We start from the raw sequence: 21923 nt of genomic DNA on the forward strand, positions 1-21923 counted from the left end.
CTTTTACCCAAAGTTGAATATAAAAACAATTCAAGTATAAAACTATCTTTGTGGTATAAATGTTTAATATCTTAAAAATGTGATAAATTTGTATAAGAGTAAAAATTTCAATATCCCTAGTTCTATTGAAATATAATAAAATTGAAATTTTAAAAAAGTTTTAATCATATTTTACCATCAATATGACAATTAAATTGATACAATTCATCTAATTTATTGGATCCGGGTTCACCTATGACAGATCTATTTGATCCGGTTTTGTTAACTGTCAAAGGACAGTTACTAGTGGTTAATAATTAACAATTGGACTATTATATAAAGTCCTAACTACCTCCCAAAAGGGATATACGCTATTTTTCTTTTTCCAAAAGGATTTCTCCACAAAACACACAAATATTTTGGCACAGATCCTGTCTTCCTAAAATGAAAAGCAATACGTGGGGTAAATGACATCGTGAAAATAGACTAACGTCAACACCTTATGTCGTATACGAAAAAGCTTCATCGAAAATTACTCCAGGTACGCAAATCTTTATTTACAAAATTTATAAAATTTAATTTTGACATATTTAATTATTCTCAATATGATTTAATTTTGAGTCAATCTACTATGATGAGTAAAACGGGTTTAACCATGACCTAGATTAAATTTTTCATCATCAGATGGGTTGATCCTCCCAGATTTTAAAACGTTGGTGTGAGAAGGAAAACACAAATTTATTCTTTTCGAATACAACTAATCTAAGTCTCAAACATTTAATAATCAAGTAGTTCAAAAGGAAACAGAAGTTTATTCTTGTTGATTCAAAGCAGAGTCAATACGAAATCCTGAAAAACCAGACCAGCTGACGCATGGATCATGGTAATTATTTATCATCAGACTCTTCATATTTTCTTCCAGTTTCATCAACCTGAATTAAGTGCCACGGTTGGCAGCATTTCCACAAGCATCCGGCTGCATTTCCGTGTCGACGCTATTCACTTTTTTCGTCTTTGCTTCTGCTCCTTTGATGGGTTTGTCCAGCTTGATCTCCTTGTCCTTTCCCCACAGCACAGCATACAGCCCGATGACAATCAAAACTGAACCAGTCGCTCTGTAAATAGAAACCATCCACATGAAAATATTTACTGGATTTATACATATGGAACATATATATATATATATATATATATATATATATATATATACACGTACACACTTACGTTCCCAGAAATAGTTTCTCGCCAAGCAGGGCCCAGCTGAGAATGGCGACGATAATGAGGGGCAGTGGGTTGAAGACGGAGACATAGAGAGGGCCTTTCTTTTGAATGCTCCAGGATGTGAGGCTAAAGGCAAGTGCAGAACACACAACTCCCTGGAAACAATAATTATGATACATTACATTGCATGCAGGACGTATGAAATTTGACAAGAAATTGTGTACGATATAAATAGAGTAAATAATCACTTAGTATAGAGAAAACTCACATGATTTGGCATGATACATCCAAAATCGAAATGTGTTCGGAAGAATCAATAAATCCTCATTAGAATGAATGTATCCCTTATTTCTTGAAAAAAATCCTAAAACGATGTAAACTCAAACAGTGCGTAGCATCTAGTGGTCAGGTAGCATCCCTTGCATGATAAGTTAAACACCCCTTAGGGTGGCATTGTCCCTTGTATGCCTGTCTAAAGGTGAATACGAACTAACCTAAACCCAAAAACTCTTGGCTCAAGTTTGGCGTGAAAAAAATGAGACAACTCTAGTTTGACTTGAGTTTTGTCAAATTAAAGTTAAGAATAGTTTAAATTTAAATTGATCTCTGAGTTTGAAATTCAAAATTCAATTCGAATTTTTTAGTGAAACTCATAACTCAGATTGTCGTTTAAATTTAGGGAAATTATTAAAAATAGGCAAAAGTAAGGGGGCTTAAGCGAAATTATCCAAAAAATTCATATTTAAGCAAAAATGCCCAACATTTGTGAAATGTCTAAACTACCCCTATATATAAACAAGCCAAAATATCAAAATTCCCACTGTAAAACGCCCATAATCACTGTGCAAATAAAAAAAAAAGACTTTTCTCCCACTGTGAACCGCTTTCCACTGTCACTCCACTGTCGGCCCACTGTGAAGCCATTTCCGACGATTTGCTTGCTTTCCGGTGATCGAAAATGGTCAAGAAGGTTAGTATATCTTCCGTGATCTTATTTGAATCAAGTTATTGTTCATATTATTGAGATTTGAGTGAGAATTTGCGGTTTGAAATATTAGGGTTTGCGGTTTGAACATTGCTTAATATGTTTTGATTTTTGGTTGTTTTTGTTAAATTGGTTGAGGGGTTTTGTGTTAAAGCATATCTAGATTCGATTTATGTTGAAATTGGAGGCCGAAATGAGCGATTTTTGGCCGAAAATTGCGTCGGAAGTCATCGGCAGTGCGACAGTGGAACAGTGAGGGTTTGCGGTTTGAATATTGCTTAATATGTTTTGATTTTTGGCTGTTTTTGTTAAATTGGTTGAGGGGTTTTGTGTTAAAACATATCTAGATTCGATTTATGTTGAAATTGGAGGCCGAAATGAGCGATTTTTGGCCGAAAATTGCGTCGGAAGTCATCGGCAGTGCGATAGTGGAACAGTGAGGGTTTGCGGTTTGAACATTGCTTAATATGTTTTGATTCTTGGCTGTTTTTGTTAAATTGGTTGAGGGGTTTTGTGTTAAAGCATATCTAGATTCGATTTATGTTGAAATTGGAGGCCGAAATGAGCGATTTTTGGCCAAAAATTGCGTCGGAAGTCATCGGCAGTGTGACAGTGGAACAGTGTTTTCCACTGTAAAGATGAACAGCCCACTGTGACAGTTGTTAGGGGGGTTAAGTGGCTTTTTAAAAATATTAGGGATCCATTTGTTATTGTTTGTCCACTGTAGGCGTTTCTGAAATTTGCCATATCACAGTGGATTGGGGGGAAAATTAACAATTTTGAAACTGCAGGGGCGGTAAGAATTTCGAGAATTATGAGGGCAAGGGATAAATGTTGGACCTGTTGTAATAAACATTTTATCAGGGGGTAAATTGATATTTTTCACATCCAAGGTTTCTCGATACGTAGTTTTTGAGTTTTATATCCGTTTTTTCTATTTTAAGATTTTTCAATACGTAGTTTTAGAATTTTAGATTAAGTTTCTCGATTTTTGTGCCTCTTGGACACATTTTACGATGTAATGACCTCGTATTTTTAAAATTTCCGAAAATTTTTTCGATTATTACCATTATATGGTATTTCAACTTTTAGAATTCGAATTTCAGTTCCGTTTTTTTGAATTTTACTGTTTTACGATAATCGATTCGTCCTTTTCAGATTTCCGAAAAATTTTTCAATTATTTCCCTTATAGGGTTTTTCAACCTTTAGAATTTGAATTTCAGTTCCGTTTTTTCGAATTTTATCGTTTTACGATATATCGATTCGTATTTGTCAGATTTCCAAAAAATTTCTCGATTGTTGCCATTCTAGGGTTTTTCAACCTTCAGAATTCGAATTTCAGTTCTGTTTTTTCGAATTTTATCGTTTTACGATATATCAATTCGTATTTTTCCTATTTCTGAAGAATTTCTCGATTGTTGCCATTCTAGGGTTTTTCAACCATTAGAATTCGAATTTCAGTTCCGTTTTTTCAAATTTTATCGTTTTACGATATATCGATTCGTATTTTTCCTATTTCTGAAGAATTTCTGGATTGTTGCCATTCTAGGGTTTTTCAACCTTTAGAATTCGAATTTCAGTTCCATTTTTTCGAATTTTATCATTTTACGATATATCGATTCGTATTTTTCATATTTCCAAAGAATTTCTCGATTGTTGCCATTCTAGGGTTTTTTAACCTTCAGAATTCGAATTTCAGTTCTGTTTTTTCGAATTTTATCGTTTTATGATATATCGATTCGTATTTTTCATATTTCCAAAGAATTTCTCGATTGTTGCCATTCTAGGGTTTTTCAACCTTTAGAATTCGAATTTCAGTTTCGTTTTTTCGAATTTTACTGTTTTACGATAATCGACTGGTACTTTTCAAATTTCTGAAGAATTTTTCGATTATTACCGTTCTAGGGTTTTTCAACCTTTAGAATTCGAATTTCAGTTTCATTTTTTCGAATTTCACCGTTTTACGATATATCGACTCGTATTTGTCAGATTTCCAAAGAATTTCTCGATTGTTGCCATTCTAGGGTTTTTCAACCTTTAGAATTTGAATTTTAGTTCGATTTTTTCGAATTTCACTGTTTTACGATAATCGACTCGTACTTTTTAGATTTTTGAAGAATTTTTCGATTATTGCCGTTCTAGGGTTTTTCAACCTTTAGAATTCGAATTTCAGTTTCGTTTTTTCGAATTTCACCGTTTTATGATATATCGACTCGTATTTGTTAGATTTTCAAAGAATTTCTCGATTGTTGCCATTCTAGGGTTTTTCAACCTTTAGAATTCGAATTTCAGTTCGGTTTTTTTGAATTTCACTGTTTTACGATAATCGACTCGTATTTTTCAGATTTTCGAAGAATTTTTTGATTATTACTGTTCTAGGGTTTTTCAACCTTTAGAATTCGAATTTCAGTTTCGTTTTTTCAAATTTTATCTTTTTACGATATATCGATTCGTATTTTTCATATTTCTGAAGAATTTCTCGATTGTTACCATTCTAGGATTTTTCAACCTTTAGAATTCGAATTTCAGTTTCGTTTTTTCGAATTTCACCATTTTACAATCTTGAAATCTTATTTTTAAAATTTTTTAATCATCTCTTTTATTGTTTTGTATTTTTTTTCTTTTTATGATTTTTCCATGAAGACATTTGTTTATATATTTGCTATTTATGAATGGCTAACGAATTTTGTAAATTTTCGCAGGAAATTTCTCGCAAAAGAAGACGTGTTGAAAGCGAGCTGCGAATTTCCGATGAGTCCAGACGCTTCCGGACAGATCTGATATGTCGCGCACAGTGCACAGCGTTATCTAGGATTATGTCTACATTGATCCCGGAGCTGTTACGACTATTTGAGAGGACATGTTTCGGGTATCTTCTTGGTTTACCCGAGACCAAATTCTCTGGTATATTAGTTCATTCATTTATACTACGGCAGCTACATCGATTCTCTGTTAGAGATGAGTTTTGGTTTCGGATTAGCGGGGTTGATGTTCGTTTTAGCCCGTTTGAGTTTGCTTTGGTGACGGGTCTTTCGTTTAGTCGACGCACTGATATTTGTTCATATATTCCTCACTCCTCCAGTCATAGGATCAGAGATACATACTTTCAAGGTTGTCCGAAGGTGCAGTATCATGACCTAGAGAGTGTTTTCTTGTCGAGGCTGTGGGGGGATGACGATATTGATGCAGTCAAGATGGCCTTATTGTATGTTCTTCACATGGTTTTGTTAGGGAATGATCGGCGAAAGAAGGTGTCTTTAGAGTATTTACAGTTGGTCGATCATTTGGATGGGTTTAATTCCTATCCCTGGGGTGTTCCCGTGTGGCAGATGACATACGAGTCTATGTCACCGGCGAGTGACAGAGTATGCTCTGGACGGATGCCTGAGATGCATAGATATGACCTCTACAGATTTTCTTTCGCATTTCAGGTTAGTTTTAATTTATTGATTATATATATTAATTTGAAAAAATGTCAAATGATTTATTTAAATCGTAAATGATTATATTGCAGTATTGGATATATGAGACTTTGGACACATTACACGATTAGATTGACCTCATTGATCTCTATGCGGCCCCACGTATGTTTAGGTGGCGTACACGAGATGTCCCTTGTTGGACTCATATCGGTCGTATTTTCACTGGTGATCCGGTATGTACAAGTTAATTATTAAGTCGATTAATTCATTATATGTTATAATTATTTTGACTTATAAAACATCATCATTAGGAGGATGTCACATTCCCTCTTCGTCCATCATCGATCGAGGAGGGTTTACCCTGGTACGATGAGATTCGTGAGTACACCGGTTTACCAGATGCTGATTCCTCCTCATCTTCTTCGATTCCGACCGTGACTAGAGACGGGGCATCTCCAGCATCAGGACCTTTAGCTGTATCCATCGAGTCTTCTGAGTCACATGAGGAGCCTATTCAGCCTCCTGTTATGGAGCAGCCTATATGTTTCCCTGTAGTTCAGAGCCCATGGACGACAGACCATCCTGGAGAGGAGGACTATCCTAGAGTGGAGGACCATCCTGGAGAGGAAGACTATCCTAGAGTGGAGGATCATCCTGGAGTGGAGGACCGCACTACCCATCATGCCACCGAGCAGTGTCCCCCATTCGTAGCACCCAGTATTTCTACAGTAAATGCTACATTAGTGCACTGGGGTGCTACGATTTTACGTGAGATATCGAGTTTTCGTGAGGATATCTCTTCTCAGATGTCTTGATTACGTGACGATATCTCTTCCCATATGACTCGATTAGAGGATCGTATGACTCGTTTGGAGGACATCGTCACACGTACATATCTAGCCCCCGTCGCTCAGGTTGTAAAACCACTTCTAATTTATTACTAAAAAAAAATGTCTATAGTGTTATTATTCTGACAACTATTATTACATTCGTATAGGAGAGGGACGACGATATCCGACCGACGTCCCCCATTGATACCGCAATACCATCTCATCACTCACACGAGGTTCGTATGATATTTTAAATTTATATTTATTGTTAAATGTCATTATTATATTATAATATTGTTATTTATGAAATGTCACTAATTAAGTTATTATTACTATTATCTTAGGGTAGTCGCAGGAGGACGCATCGGTTAGTCTTTCTGTTGCATTACCTGTCCGAGCTGAGGTATTTCACTTATCAATAAAACTTTATTTTGTATTTTTTTCAGTTATCGATTAATATAGGGAATATATATTCGTATAGGGTCTTCCTCATGAGGGTCATCCGGTCGGATCTCATACAGGTTCTTTAGATCCTCCACATAAGGTATGATAATTATTATACAATATATCAACTTTTAGATATGATATTATATTTTATATGAAATATCATTTACCATTTTGTCCTTTTCATGTATATAGGGAACCGGTATTGATATATTATCGATCGAGGGTTCTCCCCGAACACCTTCCCTGAAAGTCCAGGTTATAGGGATTTAAGAAATATCATTGATCAATTTGTTTTTAATATTATATTTTTTTAATGAAGTTTTATCTCTTTTTCAGGACGAGCGACTATGGTTACTTGCTGATATCCCGAGCTCGACCAAAAAGCTTGTGGATATTAGTTCACAGGAGGAGGACTTCCAGGAGGATGTTTCTGAGACCATCCACATTGAGGTTTGTCAATTATAATTAGTAAATAAATATAATTAATAAATATATGTCACTAAGATGTTTTTATATATAATTACGCAGTCTGTCAAGGGAGCACGCGATGTGGACATGACCGTGATTCAGGATTCTCCAGCCAAACCTCTTTCCGCATACATGGAGAAGGTAACATAAATCGAATAATGTGTATGATTTTACAGAATGAAATAATGAATTAATAGTTTTTTGTATCATGCAGTTGTTTCATACAGCACGTGGTCGGATCGTCCGAAAGGGTCCACTGGTTCGCACCCCGTATACAAATCCACTCAGAGGGAGGGCGAAACGACAACTCACGACGATTCTATCCTCTGCGTCACAGCGTGAGGAATCTTTCCTCACATGGTATACCAGAGCTGCGGCTTCTGACACACATGATGTCTACTTCATAGGATCGAAGTCGAAGGACAGCTTTTGGAGGCTTGTAGTAGAGTTGCGTGAGTGGTTGACCGATGATGTGAGTTGTCTATACTATATAATTTGGTAAAAAGCTTGATATATTTATTAATAACTAACATGTGAACTTGTTTATACCATTTTAGCATGTGGATTCCTTTTTGGCTTTATTACGTCGGCATCAGGCCGATCGCCAGTCGACTGTCTCACAGCGTTGGACGACTGCCTACACATTCTTTGGAGGCCATATTGAGATGGCTTGGAAGAGTTGGCAGACCACGTCGATTGGCGAGTTTGAGTTTTCGGGGCTCTTTACGAGGATGGTTGATGCAGCGTACACCCCGGGATTACTGTACAAACCATGGGGGATGGTCGATCAGGTATAGTATATATATATATTTCTATTACATTCAATTGGTTAACGACAACGATAATTAACTAAAATGTGTCACTGTTTATAGGTTTTCATCCCTATAAACTTCGAGAACGCATATTGGGTCGCTGGAGTTATAGATTTCCTTGAGTGGACGATTACGGTATACGATTCGGAGGTATCATATTCGGGAAATATAGGGACTCTTGAGCAGCGGATGCGACCGTATATGACATTCATTCTCGCGTTGTTAGAGGCGACGAGTTTTTGGACAGCTTCGGGAGGCCTCCACGACGTGATTCCCTCACTTTGCATCAAGCGACGGATGTCCCTCAGCAGGGGGTGGGCTTCGGTGACTGTGGCGTATTTATGTTACGATTTTTTGAGTGTTTGGCGTTGTCACGGAGCTACGGATTTCCCCGAGAGTCGTCTACCTCTATGCGTCGACGTTTGGCGGCGCAGTTGTATTTTTATTGTATCGAGTAGCTCACAGATGTATATTTAGTTGACTCATTGTTTATTTATCGTTCTTTCTATGTTTAGATGTATTTATTTATTGTATGTGCGTATGTGGATGATATACTTTATCTGTGGTTATATATGGATATGTGATTTCAGTGATGTTACTATTAAGCAAGAGTTGATATATCATAAAACGGTAAAATTTGAAAAATCGGAATTGAAATTCGAATTTTAAAGGCTGGAAAACCTTAGAATGACAACAATCGAGAAATTCTTCAGAAATCTGAAAAATACGAGTTGATATATCGTAAAACGATAAAATTTGAAAAAATAAAATTGAAATTCGAATTCTAAAAGTTGAAAAACCCTAGAATGGTAACAAACAAAAAATTCTTCAGAAATATGAAAAATACGAGTCGATATATAGTAAAACGGTAAAATTCGAAAAAAAATTGAAATTCAAATTCTAAAAGTTGAAAAACCCTAGAATGGCAACAATCGAAAAATTCTTCAGAAATCTGAAAATACGAGTCAATATATCGTAAAACGATAAAATTAGAAAAAACATAAATGAAATTCGAATTCTAAAAGTTAAAAAACCCTACAATGGCAAGAACAAAAAAATTATTCAAAAATCTGAAAAATACGAGTCGATATATCGTAAAACGATAAAATTCAAAAAAACAGAACTGAAATTCGAATTCTAAAAGTTGAAAAACCCTAGAATGGCAACAATCAAAAAATTCTTCAGAAATCTGAAAAATACAAGTCGATATATCGTGAAAAGATAAAATTCAAAATAACGAAACTGAAATTCGAATTCTAAAAGTTAAAAAACCCTACAATAGCAACAATAAAAAAATTCTTCGAAAATCTGAAAAATACAAGTCGATATATCGTAAAACGATAAAATACGAAAAAACGGAACTAAAATTCAAATTCTAAAAGTTAAAAAACCCTACAATGGCAACAATCAAAAAGTTCTTCAAAAATCTGAAAAATACGATTAGATATATCGTAAAACGATAAAATTCAAAAAAACGGAATTGAAATTTGAATTCTATAAGTTGAAAAACCCTAGAATGACAACAATCGAAAAATTCTTCAGTAATGTAAAAATACGAGTCGATATATCGTAAAACGATAAATTCAAAAAAACAGAACTGAAATTCGAATTCTAAAAGTTAAAAAACCCTACAATGGCAACAATCAAAAAATTCTTCAGAAATCTGAAAAATACGAGTCAATATATCGTAAAACGATAAAATTTGAAAAAAAACTGAAATTCGAATTCTAAAAGTTAAAAAACCCTACAATGGCAACAATCGAAAAATTCTTCGAAAATCTGAAAAATACGAGTAGATATATCATAAACAATAAAATTCGAAAAAACAGAATTGAAATTTGAATTCTATAAGTTGAAAAACCCTAGAATGACAACAATCGAAAAATTCTTCAGAAATCTGAAAATACGAGTCGATATATCGTAAAATGATTAAATTTGAAAAAACAGAACTGAAAATCGAATTCTAAAAGTTAAAAAACCCTAGAATGGCAACAATCAAAAAATTCTTCAGAAATCTGAAAATACGAGTCGATATATCGTAAAATGATTAAATTCGAAAAAACAGAACTGAAAATCGAATTCTAAAAGTTGAAAAACCCTAGAATGGCAACAATCGAAAAATTCTTCAGAAATATGAAAATACGAGTCGATATATCGTAAAACGATAAAATTCGAAAAAACAGAACTGAAATTCGAATTCTAAAAGTTAAAAAACCCTACAATGGCAACAACCCAAAAATTCTTCGAAAATCTAAAAAATACGAGTCGATATATCGTAAAACGATAAAATTAGACAAAATGGAACTGAAATTCGAATTCTAAAAGTAAAAAACCCTACAATGGCAACAATCAAAAAATTCTTCAGAAATCTGAAAAATACGAGTCGATATATTGTAAAATGATAAAATTCGAAAAAACGGAACTGAAATTCAAATTCTAAAAGTTAAAAAACCCTACAATGGCAACAATCGAAAAATACCTCGAAAATCTGAAAAATACGAGTAGATATATCGTAAAACGATAAAATTCGAAAAAACGAAACTGAAATTCGAATTCTAAAAGTTAAAAAACCCTACAATGGCAACAACCGAAAAAATCTTCAAAAATATGAAAAATACGAGTAGATATATCGTAAAACAATAAAATTCGAAAAAACGGAATTGAAATTTGAATTCTATAAGTTGAAAAACCCTAGAATGGCAACAATTGAAAAATTCTTCAAAAATCTGAAAATACGAGTCGATATATCGTAAAACGATAAAATTCGAAAAAACAGAACTGAAATTCGGATTTTAAAAGTTAAAAAACCCTACAATGGCAACAATCAAAAAATTCTTCGAAAATCTTAAAAATACGAGTCGATATATCGTAAAACGATAAAATTCGAGAAAACAGAACTGAAATTCGAATTGTAAAAGTTGAAAAACCTTAGAATGGCAACAATCGAAAAATTCTTCAGAAATCTGAAAATACGAGTCGATATATCGTAAAGCGATAAAATTTGAAAAAACAGAACTGAAATTCGAATTCTAAAAGTTAAAAAACCCTACTATGGCAACAATCAAAAAATTCTTCGGAAATCTGAAAAATACGAGTCGATATATCGTAAAACGATAAAATTCGAAAAAACGGAACTGAAATTCGAATTCTAAAAGTTAAAAAACCCTACAATGGCAACAATCCAAAAATTCTTCGAAAATCTGAAAAATACGATAAGATATATCGTAAACAATAAAATTCGAAAAAACAGAATTGAAATTTGAATTCTATAAGTTGAAAAACCTTAGAATGGCAACAATGGAAAAATTCTTCAGAAATCTGAAAATACGAGTCGATATATCGTAAAGCGATAAAATTTGAAAAAACAGAACTGAAATTCGAATTCTAAAAGTTAAAAAACCCTACTATGGCAACAATCAAAAAATTCTTCGGAAATCTGAAAAATACGAGTAGATATATCGTAAACAATAAAATTCAAAAAAACAGAATTGAAATTTGAATTCTATAAGTTGAAAAACCCTAAAATGGCAACAATCGAAAAATTCTTCGGAAATCTGAAAATACGAGTCGATATATCGTAAAACAATTAAATTCGAAAAAACAGAACTGAAATTCGAATTCTAAAAGTTAAAAAACCCTACTATGGCAACAATCAAAAAATTCTTCGGAAATCTGAAAAATACGAGTCGATATATCGTAAAACGATAAAATTCGAAAAAACGGAACTGAAATTCGAATTCTAAAAGTTAAAAAACCCTACAATGGCAACAATCCAAAAATTCTTCGAAAATCTGAAAAATACGATAAGATATATCGTAAACAATAAAATTCGAAAAAACAGAATTGAAATTTGAATTCTATAAGTTGAAAAACCCTAGAATGGCAACAATCGAAAAATTCTTCGGAAATCTGAAAATACGAGTCGATATATCGTAAAACGATTAAATTCGAAAAAACAGAACTGAAATTCGAATTCTAAAAGTTAAAAAACCCTACAAAGGCAACAATAAAAAAATTCTTCGAAAATCTGAAAAATACGAGTAGATATATCGTAAACAATAAAATTCAAAAAAACAGAATTGAAATTTGAATTCTATAAGTTGAAAAACCCTAAAATGGCAACAATCGAAAAATTCTTCGGAAATCTGAAAATACGAGTCGATATATCGTAAAACAATTAAATTCGAAAAAACAGAACTGAAATTCGAATTCTAAAAGTTAAAAAACCCTACAAAGGCAACAATCAAAAAATTCTTCAGAAATCTGAAAAATACGAGTCGATATATCGTAAAACGATTAAATTCGAAAAAACGGAACTGAAATTCGAATTCTAAAAGTTGAAAAACCCTACAATGACAACAATCGAAAAATTCTTCGAAAATCTGAAAAATACGAGTAGATATATCGTAAACAATAAAATTCGAAAAAACAGAATTGAAATTTGAATTCTATAAGTTGAAAAACCCTAGAATGGCAATAATCGAAAAATTCTTCGAAAATCTGAAAATACGAGTCGATATATCGTAAAACGATTAAATTCGAAAAAACAGAACTGAAAGTCGAATTCTAAAAGTTAGAAAACCCTACAATGGCAACAATCAAAAAATTCTTCGAAAATCTGAAAAATACGAGTCGATATATCGTAAAATGATAAAATTCGAAAAAACGGAACTGAAATTCGAATTCTAAAAGTTGAAAAACCCTACAATGGCAACAATCGAAAAATTCTTCAGAAATCTGAAAATACGAGTCGATATATCTTAAAACGATAAAATTCGAAAAAACAGAACTGAAATTCGAATTCTAAAAGTTAAAAAACCCTACAATGGCAACAATCAAAAAATTCTTCAGAAATCTGAAAAATACGAGTCGATATATCGTAAAACGATAAAATTCGAAAAAACGGAATTGAAATTCGAATTCTAAAAGTTAAAAAACCCTACAATGGCAACAATCGAAAAATTCTTCGAAAATCTGAAAAATAAGAGTAGATATATCGTAAAACAATAAAATTCGAAAAAACGGAATTGAAATTTGAATTCTATAAGTTGAAAAACCTAGAATGACAACAATTGAAAAATTCTTCGGAAATCTGAAAATACAAGTCGATATATCGTAAAACGATAAAATTCGAAAAAATGAAATTGAAATTCGAATTCTAAAAGTTAAAAAACCCTATAATGGCAACAATCGAAAAATTCTTCGAAAATCTGAGAAATACGAGTCGATATATCGTAAAACGATAAAATTCGAAAAAACGGAACTGAAATTTGAATTCTAAAAGTCAAAAAACCTTACAATGGCAACAATCGAAAAATTATTCGGAAATCTAAAAAATACGAGTCAATATATCGTAAAACGGTCAAATTCGAAAAAATGAAATTGAAATTCGAATTCTAAAAGTTGAAAAACCCTAGAATGGCAACAATCAAAAAATTCTTCGAAAATCTGAAAAATACGAATCGATATATCGTAAAACAATAAAATTCGAAAAAACGGAATTGAAATTCGAATTCTAAAAGTTGAAAAACCCTAGAATGGCAACAATTGAAAAATTCTTCAGAAATCTCAAAAATACGAATCGATATATCAAAATGCACCCCAAATTTTAATAACATTTTTTTAGCCCCTCAATTATCTATTCCTAAAATTTCATTAATGCTCTTAGAATGTTTAAAATCAAAATAACCCCTAATTTTAATAAAATTTTATTTAACCCTTTCTAGTAAGTGAGAAGGTTTATATAAATGAAAGAAAGGGTAATTTGGACATTTTAAAAAAATACATGGGCATTTTTGCTTAGGAATAGTGAATTTGTCTATTTTTGTTTAAAAATAGTGTTTTTGGGCTTTTTTGCTTAATAGGGGGGTATTTTGGTCATTTTAAATAATTTTCCTTAAATTTACAATTCATCAATAACACAATTTATTTTATCCAATAAATAACAAAATAATAATAATTACTTAATATAATTTAAGTTATAATATAAATCAATGATTAAGCTATGATTTAACTCACAAATTAGATAGAGCCAAACTCCCTTATAATTGATTCAAATTCAACCTAAATGTATTCCAATTCAGTTGAATTGACTTTTGTGCTTGGACTTTTTCAATTTGGACAAGACCCTATTGCTCATTGGGGTGCGGGGTCCCGTATACTAACCAGAGAGCTGGACCTATATGTGTCAACATAATCCCACATAGACAAAGTGGTTCCCCAATTCCAATGTTTAGCATGTTAATTCATCGTTAGATCGAACCAATTAGACCGGAATTTACAAAGCAATGTGAAGCGTACCGCTTAGATAGCTGATATAAGCCTGATGGGAGAGCTCAAAGACCATGCAGAAAGCTTGTGTTCAGAGATTAGGCCAATCAACCCGCACTCGATGCTGCCCAGGAAACACATCAACGTTGTGCTGATGTACGGAGCCGGAAACTTCCTGCTCATCTGCGTCTTAAATCACAAACAAACAAATAACATAAAAAATGGTTACGATCATTTTCAACAGCTTAGAAAAAACCATTCACAGAGCCTGATAAAGAAAACTAACTTGAATCACGATCCATGCAGCCCAAGAAACAGTACTGGCCATCAGCAAAATCGAACCCAGAATCAAGTTTGAATTGGTGCTGGCGTTTTGCTTGCTCATCCGATTAGCGTAGCCCCAGTGAATGCCTGAATTAGGAATAGGAATCATTTCCCCATTGTAGAATGACAGTAACATGGCTCCACCGACGCACAGCGCTGTTCCTAAGACCTTTGCTTGCCCAGCTCTCGTCTTGATGCCAACAAATTCTTGCCTGGAAAACACGCCGGCAATCAAAAGGGTTAAGATTCAGGCTATTTGGCAGTGAAAGTAGATACATTACCACTGATTTCTGCACCTGAAAACGACGGCGAGGACGAAGGTGACTGCTGGTAGGATATTTGCCAATGCACAGCTGATTGTCGGGGTGGAGTAGGCTAGTCCGACGAAGTAAAGCACCTGGTGCTCGGTGGCGCTGCAGGATGGTTTCAAGAATTGGATGTTGAATTTAAGCGAAAAAAGGATCAATGTGCTTGCACAGGAGACTTTGTGACATGGAAAAAAGAAGGGAAATTGAAATTTTTACCACTTTTTTATTCCGTGTATACAAAATTGCCACCTATCCTAAAGCTTTCACAAATATACCACAACAGTACTCACCTTCCCCAAAATACCCCTCTTCAATCTTTCATGCATAAATTCTCTCTCCTCTTCTCTGCAACTTTTTTTTCTCTTCTTCCTCTTCTTCCAAAGTTATAAAGAAATCACTCTCTCTTCTCCCTCATCTTCAAAAAACAAAAACAGGAAGGAAACAACCAAATTCTTCAAATTAAGAATTCTTTAAAGTAAGGATTTAAAAAAAAAAAAGGGAAAAAAAAAGAGCAACCTACAAGATAAAAAATGACCATCGAAGAAATGATCATGTAACAGTATTTAACTGGAAAAAGAAAAAAAATTGCTATTTAAGCATTTAAGTGAAACAAAAAAAACTGGACATTTAACTTAAAAAAAAAAAGGTTGGCGTGAAAGTTACTGTGTAACGCCAACCCTTAATATATGTATATAATATTAAATAATATTATTATATTAATATAATATATTATATACTATAATATTATAATATATTATAATTTATATAATTAAATTATAATATTTTATAATATAATATTACATATATAATATAAAATATATTTTATATAATATATATAATTATTACAGGGGTTGGCGGCGCCAAGGGTTGGCGATGCCGCCAACCCCTGGTAATATATATTATATATAATAAAATTTATATAATTATAAATATTATATTATAATATTATTTTATATTTTATAAAATATATGTAAAAGCAATCTGGGTTGACGATAAGGGAAATTGGCCTGTAGCATTAATGTAGAGTGGGCCCATCTTTTATAAAGTAAAGCATGATTTATATATATATAATTATTTAATTTTATATATATATATATATATATATAAAATTATATTATATATTAATATATGATATATTATATTATATTTTAATTAAAATATTATAATTATATATTATTTATATTATTATAATATTAAAGATATTCTAGTATTAATAATTATATATTATAATATATAATATTATATATATTAATATAATATATTTAATATTATATTAATATATTACAATAATATTATATATTATAATATTATAATATTTTATATATAATATAATATTAATTTATATTTGTATCAAATTTCAAATTAATTTAACAAATTAAAAAGGTGAAAGCTGCTGGATTTTACATCAATCCCTGAATTTAAATATATTATAATATATAATATGTATTAATATATTATTATATATATAATATATAAACCAAAGGTTGGCGGCATCGCCAACCCTTGGCGTCGCCAAGGGTTGGCGATGTCGCCAACCCTTGGTCAAAATAAAAAAAAAAAAGAGCTAGGGGCAAATGGTGGGACAAGGGAGCTGGGGAAATAAAAAAAAAAAAGGAAAAGTTGGCATTAACGCCAACTTTTCTTTCTATCACTCTTTGGTTTTTTTGAATGGTAGGCCCACCTTTAATCCTTCCAGAGATTTATGACAGAAGCATCAGGATTCTCTGCAAGAAAATATTGCAGAGAATAAAATATATATAATATATTATATATAATATTTTATATTAATATAATGTATATATTTATTAATAATGTAAATAATAATATTATATGTATATTACATAATAATATTATGTAATATATTATATAATTATAATATATTATATATAATATATTATAATATATAATAAAAAAATATATAATATTTTAAATTGCATATATATAATAAAATATTATATATATATAATATAATAAAATATTATATAATATAATAATATTATATATTATTATATTATATATAATATAATTATAATTATATAATTATATAATTAAATAATTATATTATAATATATAATATATATTATTATATATATTATATATATATATATTTTTTATTATATAATTATTAATAATATAATATATTTTAATATAATTATAAAATAATATATTATTTATATTATTATAATATATAATATAATATAATATAATATAATATATATTATATAATAATAATATAATATAATTATAATATATAAAATTAATATAATAATATAATAATATATATTAATATAAATACATTATATACATATAAGGGTTGGCGTTGCCAACCCTTCTATGTACAGGCCAGGTTGGCGTTAACAATTCCCAGATTTTACATCAAGCTTTTTTTATGTTTTTTAGGTTAAACGTAATTTTTTTTTTTAAATTTTAATTCTTAAATGTTAATTTTTTTTTCCAGTTAAATCCTACTGAATGTGATATTCTTCGATGGTCATTTTTTTCCAGTTGAGTTTTTTTGTGAGTTGCTCTTTTTTTTTTAAATCCTTATTTTGAAGAATTCTTAATCTGAAGAATTTTTTATTTCCTGCTTTTGTTTTTGAAATCTGAAGAATTCAATATTTTTTTCCAGAAGAGAGAGTGAATGATTCTTTTATCACTTTAGAATAAGAGAGAAAAAAATTGCAGAGAAGAGGAGAGAGAATTTGTGCATAAAAGATTGAAGAGGGGTATTTTGGGGAAGGTGATTACTGTTGTGGTATATTTGTGAAAGTTTTAGGATATGTGACAATTTTGTATACACGGAATAAAAAAGTGGTAAAAATTTCAATATCCCAAAAAAGAATTTGGCTGGAGATCAGAAGACTTACCCAGTAAGAGAGCATAAGAGAATCTGGAAAATAATGAACTTGGTGATCTTTGGCCTAGTTTTCCTGCACAATAATATACCAAAATCTAGTCGTTTAGGCCTATGTTCTTGCTTATATAAAGTTCCAAGGAAAAAATCATCAAAAAGTTGCAGGAATTTGCCTGCAAATATTTCTTTTCTTGAATGAAACGGCCAAATAACTGTTCGTACCAACGTTCGAAAAAATGACCTATTTCCACCTTTTAAATTTAAAAAAGTCATTTTCTCATCCAAATATTAAAGTCAAGTATTAATTTTAATTTTAAATTTTTTTCCTTTTCCTCACTATTTTTATTTTAACCTAAATAAATCTAAAACTTAATTATTGTCGATGAGTTTGAGAATTACACCAATCAATGTAATTCTTGATTGAAATTACACCGATAAATATGATTCTTGATTAAAATCACATTGATTAACGCAATTCTTGGCTAAAATTATGAATTTGGTGTAGTTACAAATACATAAACATTTATGTGTGTCATCATATGATTAGGTATTATTTTGTTTTTAATTTAAAATTAATAAATCATATGATAACATATATAAAGTGTATATCCAAAATGGTTACACATAATTTTAAAAGATATTGAAAAATCAACCTTATATACAAAATTATGATTCTTGATTGAGAATTACACCAATCAATGTAATTCTTGATTGAAATTGCACCGATAGATATGATTCTTGATTGAAATCACATTGATTAATGCATGGTTGCCAAGAATGGCAGCCATGCATGCATGGTTGTTATACACACATGCCATTTGTTAAATCAAATTAAGTCAAGTAAATTTTCCCGAAGATAATTAATTGCACTCTTTGTATAGAAACAAGCTAGCACGCTTAATTGTTCATGCATGACATGGCAGTTAATGCATGGCCTCTGAAACACAAAACTCAATTAATTTCTGTGTTTTGGTTTTCAAAATCGGAAATCAGAAGCAAAGTTTCTGAAACAATTAATTCCAACATTTCCGAAGATTTAATGGCTGTTTAATTACAACTCGACCAGGAAATTAATTATCATGGTGAAAGTCAGAAGTCAACTGTTAAAAAATGATTCAAATTGAATAGAAAAATTAAAAGCCATTAAACTTCAAACATTCCTTTGTCACTTTCCTACTGATTCTCAGCAACCAAACAAAGCCAAGATGAATACTTTATTATATTTCAGATGGAAATCGCTTGAAATTCCTTTTGATTCTCAGCAACCAAACAGAGAGATAAATACTTTGTCATATATCACATGGGAAATTGCTTGAAGTCATATTTTATGCAACTTTTGAATATATTAATTAAAAGATTAATAATTAAAACCCCATTTCTAAATTTTATATATATATGAGCTCAAAATTTACAAAACGACCCCATATCTAGCTTAGAAATTTAGACTGAATTGATTCAAAAATAAACTAGAAATGAGCTCAAGTTTACAAAACAGATCATTAATTTAAGTGAATGGTCAGAAAAAGAAAAAAAACCATTTCTTTATATTTATAAAAGAAGTGAATATATAACTCTAAAGATTCCAATTAAAACCCCATTTCAAGCATGAATATATATATGTATAGTGGCAATGAGCTCAAAGTTTACAAAACAGATCAATTATTCAAACGAATGCTCAAAAAAATAACCCATTTCTTCATATATGTATGTATATGAAAGAAGTGAATATATAACTCAAAAGATTTCCAAATCAAAACCCCATTTCAAGCATGAAAATTAGAGCTAAAAAATATATAATAAGCTAAAAATTTCAAAATAAATGAACTAATAAATGCATGCATGAATATCCATGATAATGGCCGCCGAAAAATCCAATAAAAAAAGGCTAAATGTTTTAGAAACTTTACCACTCCAAGAAATAGGCAACGGGGAGCATAACGAAGGTAGCAAAAATTTGCCTGTAAGTGACAAGAACAAGAGGCTTCATGCCGGCGTCCAAGGCCAATTTTGAGGTAATGATCATGCCCGCAAACCCGAATTGAACCAAAACCATGAACAAAAATGGAAGAAAATCACTCAACATTTTTGCTTCTATAGTCCCTCTTCGAACCTAGCTAGCTCTCTAGGAATTTTTTTTATATGAGGAAAAACAATAAAACTAGCTGGCTTGAGAGAAGTTGAAGAAGACAAAGAAAAGGGTGATGAATGAGAATAAAATAGAAGAGAGAATTTATAGAGAAAATTTAAGACTGAGAGAGAGCTTTATTCAAAACAGAAAGTGATGAAGAAAGAAGAAGAAGATGATGCTTGGCATGCAAAAGAGAGAAACGGCTGAGGAATTTTCTTACTTGCAACACTTGTGCGTTTGCATGGGGACAAAATTATATATGTAACCATCATTTTTTAAATATAATTTATGGAAAAAAGTTTAATTTAATTTTTGCTTTCAGTTTTATTTCTTGGGTTCCCAACTTTGGCTATCTTCGAAAACTTGAAGCAACCAAATTGCATTAAGCCGTAAGCAATACACAGCCTATTATGAAACCACCATGAACCATGGTTACTTACCCTAAATTAAGCACTTTTTAAAGGTACGTTACCTGTAAATTGTTTTGATTTTTGAGCATAGGTGTTTTGGTAATAACTTTGAGTATCTTAGGATGTAAAATATAATGTATGATATTTGAATTCCAAATAAAAAAGTATGAGTTTTTAATGTGAAATTTATATGATTTTGAGCTATTCTATAATTCATATAATTTGATATTAAAGTCGTTATCACATCTTTTAATTGTAATCGTAGCCATCGACACTAAGATTATGGAGTGTGGTGCCAATGACAAACTCAAAGGGGGTTAAAGGTGGTCAACTGATCCCTATTAGATTTGAAAGATTATTAAATTAAAAATATAGAAAGTATCAATATAATCTTTAACATTCTAGATAAACTCTTCTTAGATTTTATTATTTTTTATTGATCTTTCCATATTTTACTTTTATTTAAGTTTGACCTTCTAAGTTTTATCTTTGAGTCCGCCACCGTATAATGGTATGTTAGGACCTTAAGTATAAGTTAACTTTTAAATCAGTTAGATCCAAACTTGAATGATTGTTAACATAACATAAGAGACATCGAATCTAGCGTCGGATTCAATATACACCAAGCTTGAACAAAACCCAACTTGCAATCAATTTGAATCTAAAAGAGTCAGTTCGAGATCTATTGAAGATTGACGTGCTGAAATTTGACACATCTAAAAAATAATTTAACTTTAGATTCAATTTGATTCAAGCTAACTCAAATTCAAATATTTGGATTAGCTCAAATTTGAATTATTTATGAAAACGGACTTAATTTTTGCTTAAACTCAATTCTATTTAAATTTAAATACAAACTTGAGAAACTCAAAATAAATCCAAGTCTCACATGAATAGACAGTGACCATCTTTATAACACTACCATAGCTAGTCATTTTAATAAAATTATAAATACATTGCTATCTAATTATCATATCATATATAAGCATCTAATAAGCAATAGGAGTTGATTTTCAAAGTGCGTTTTGTATAAGCACTTAATGGCACATTATTGAAGATTCCTCAGTTTATTTCTTTCTAACTATTGTTCATTTACAAAGAATACGCTTATTGGACATTTACCTAAAAATAAGCGAATCTAATCACTATTAACTTCTTCCACCAATTAATGCAAGTGCCTTTCCTTCATTTCCACTAGCTCAATTTTATTTTACTTTTCGCCATTTACATAAGACTACCTCATTATATTTCTTATTATTACAGAAAGAAAAAATATTTGATAGTACTAGAATTAAATTTCGATAGAACTTTGATTGCTTCAAAATTAATTATTAAAAATTGAGTATAATATACATGCCTGCATACATACATACATACATTTATATATATATATACACATCCACCTATGGATAGTTAAAATTAACAGTTTCAAAGAAAAAATTATCATTTTATTTGTAATTTAGA

General features: G+C 30.9%; 1 protein-coding gene across 1 annotated transcript; it reads right to left on the reverse strand.

The window, feature by feature from the left end:
- Positions 1-14468: 14468 nt before the first annotated feature.
- On the reverse strand, positions 14469-20148 carry LOC123208881 (WAT1-related protein At1g09380-like). The gene is made up of 5 exons (XM_044626499.1): positions 19829-20148; positions 17935-17997; positions 15056-15172; positions 14722-14971; positions 14469-14624 (listed from the first exon to the last, which is right to left on the reverse strand). The coding sequence occupies exons 1-5, from the start codon at positions 20002-20004 to the stop codon at positions 14469-14471; spliced, it is 762 nt and encodes a 253-aa protein (XP_044482434.1). The 5' UTR covers positions 20005-20148.
- Between the last annotated feature and the right edge of the window lie 1775 nt (positions 20149-21923).

This window comes from Mangifera indica, chromosome 2 (genome assembly GCF_011075055.1).
Source record: "Mangifera indica cultivar Alphonso chromosome 2, CATAS_Mindica_2.1, whole genome shotgun sequence".
NCBI classification, from domain to species: domain Eukaryota; kingdom Viridiplantae; phylum Streptophyta; class Magnoliopsida; order Sapindales; family Anacardiaceae; genus Mangifera; species Mangifera indica.

What these genes read in the sequence shown, in the direction of transcription:
- LOC123208881 (XM_044626499.1), bottom strand. Translation starts at nt 20,004, where the DNA reads ATGTTGAGTGATTTTCTTCCATTTTTGTTCATGGTTTTGGTTCAATTC. An exon ending in GTTGCCTATTTCTTGGAGTG is followed by an intron (nt 17,998 to 19,828) that starts GTAAAGTTTCTA and finishes ATTATTGTGCAG; the next exon opens with GAAAACTAGGCCAAAGATCA. An exon ending in CTGCATGGATCGTGATTCAA is followed by an intron (nt 14,625 to 14,721) that starts GTTAGTTTTCTT and finishes TTGTGATTTAAG; the next exon opens with ACGCAGATGAGCAGGAAGTT.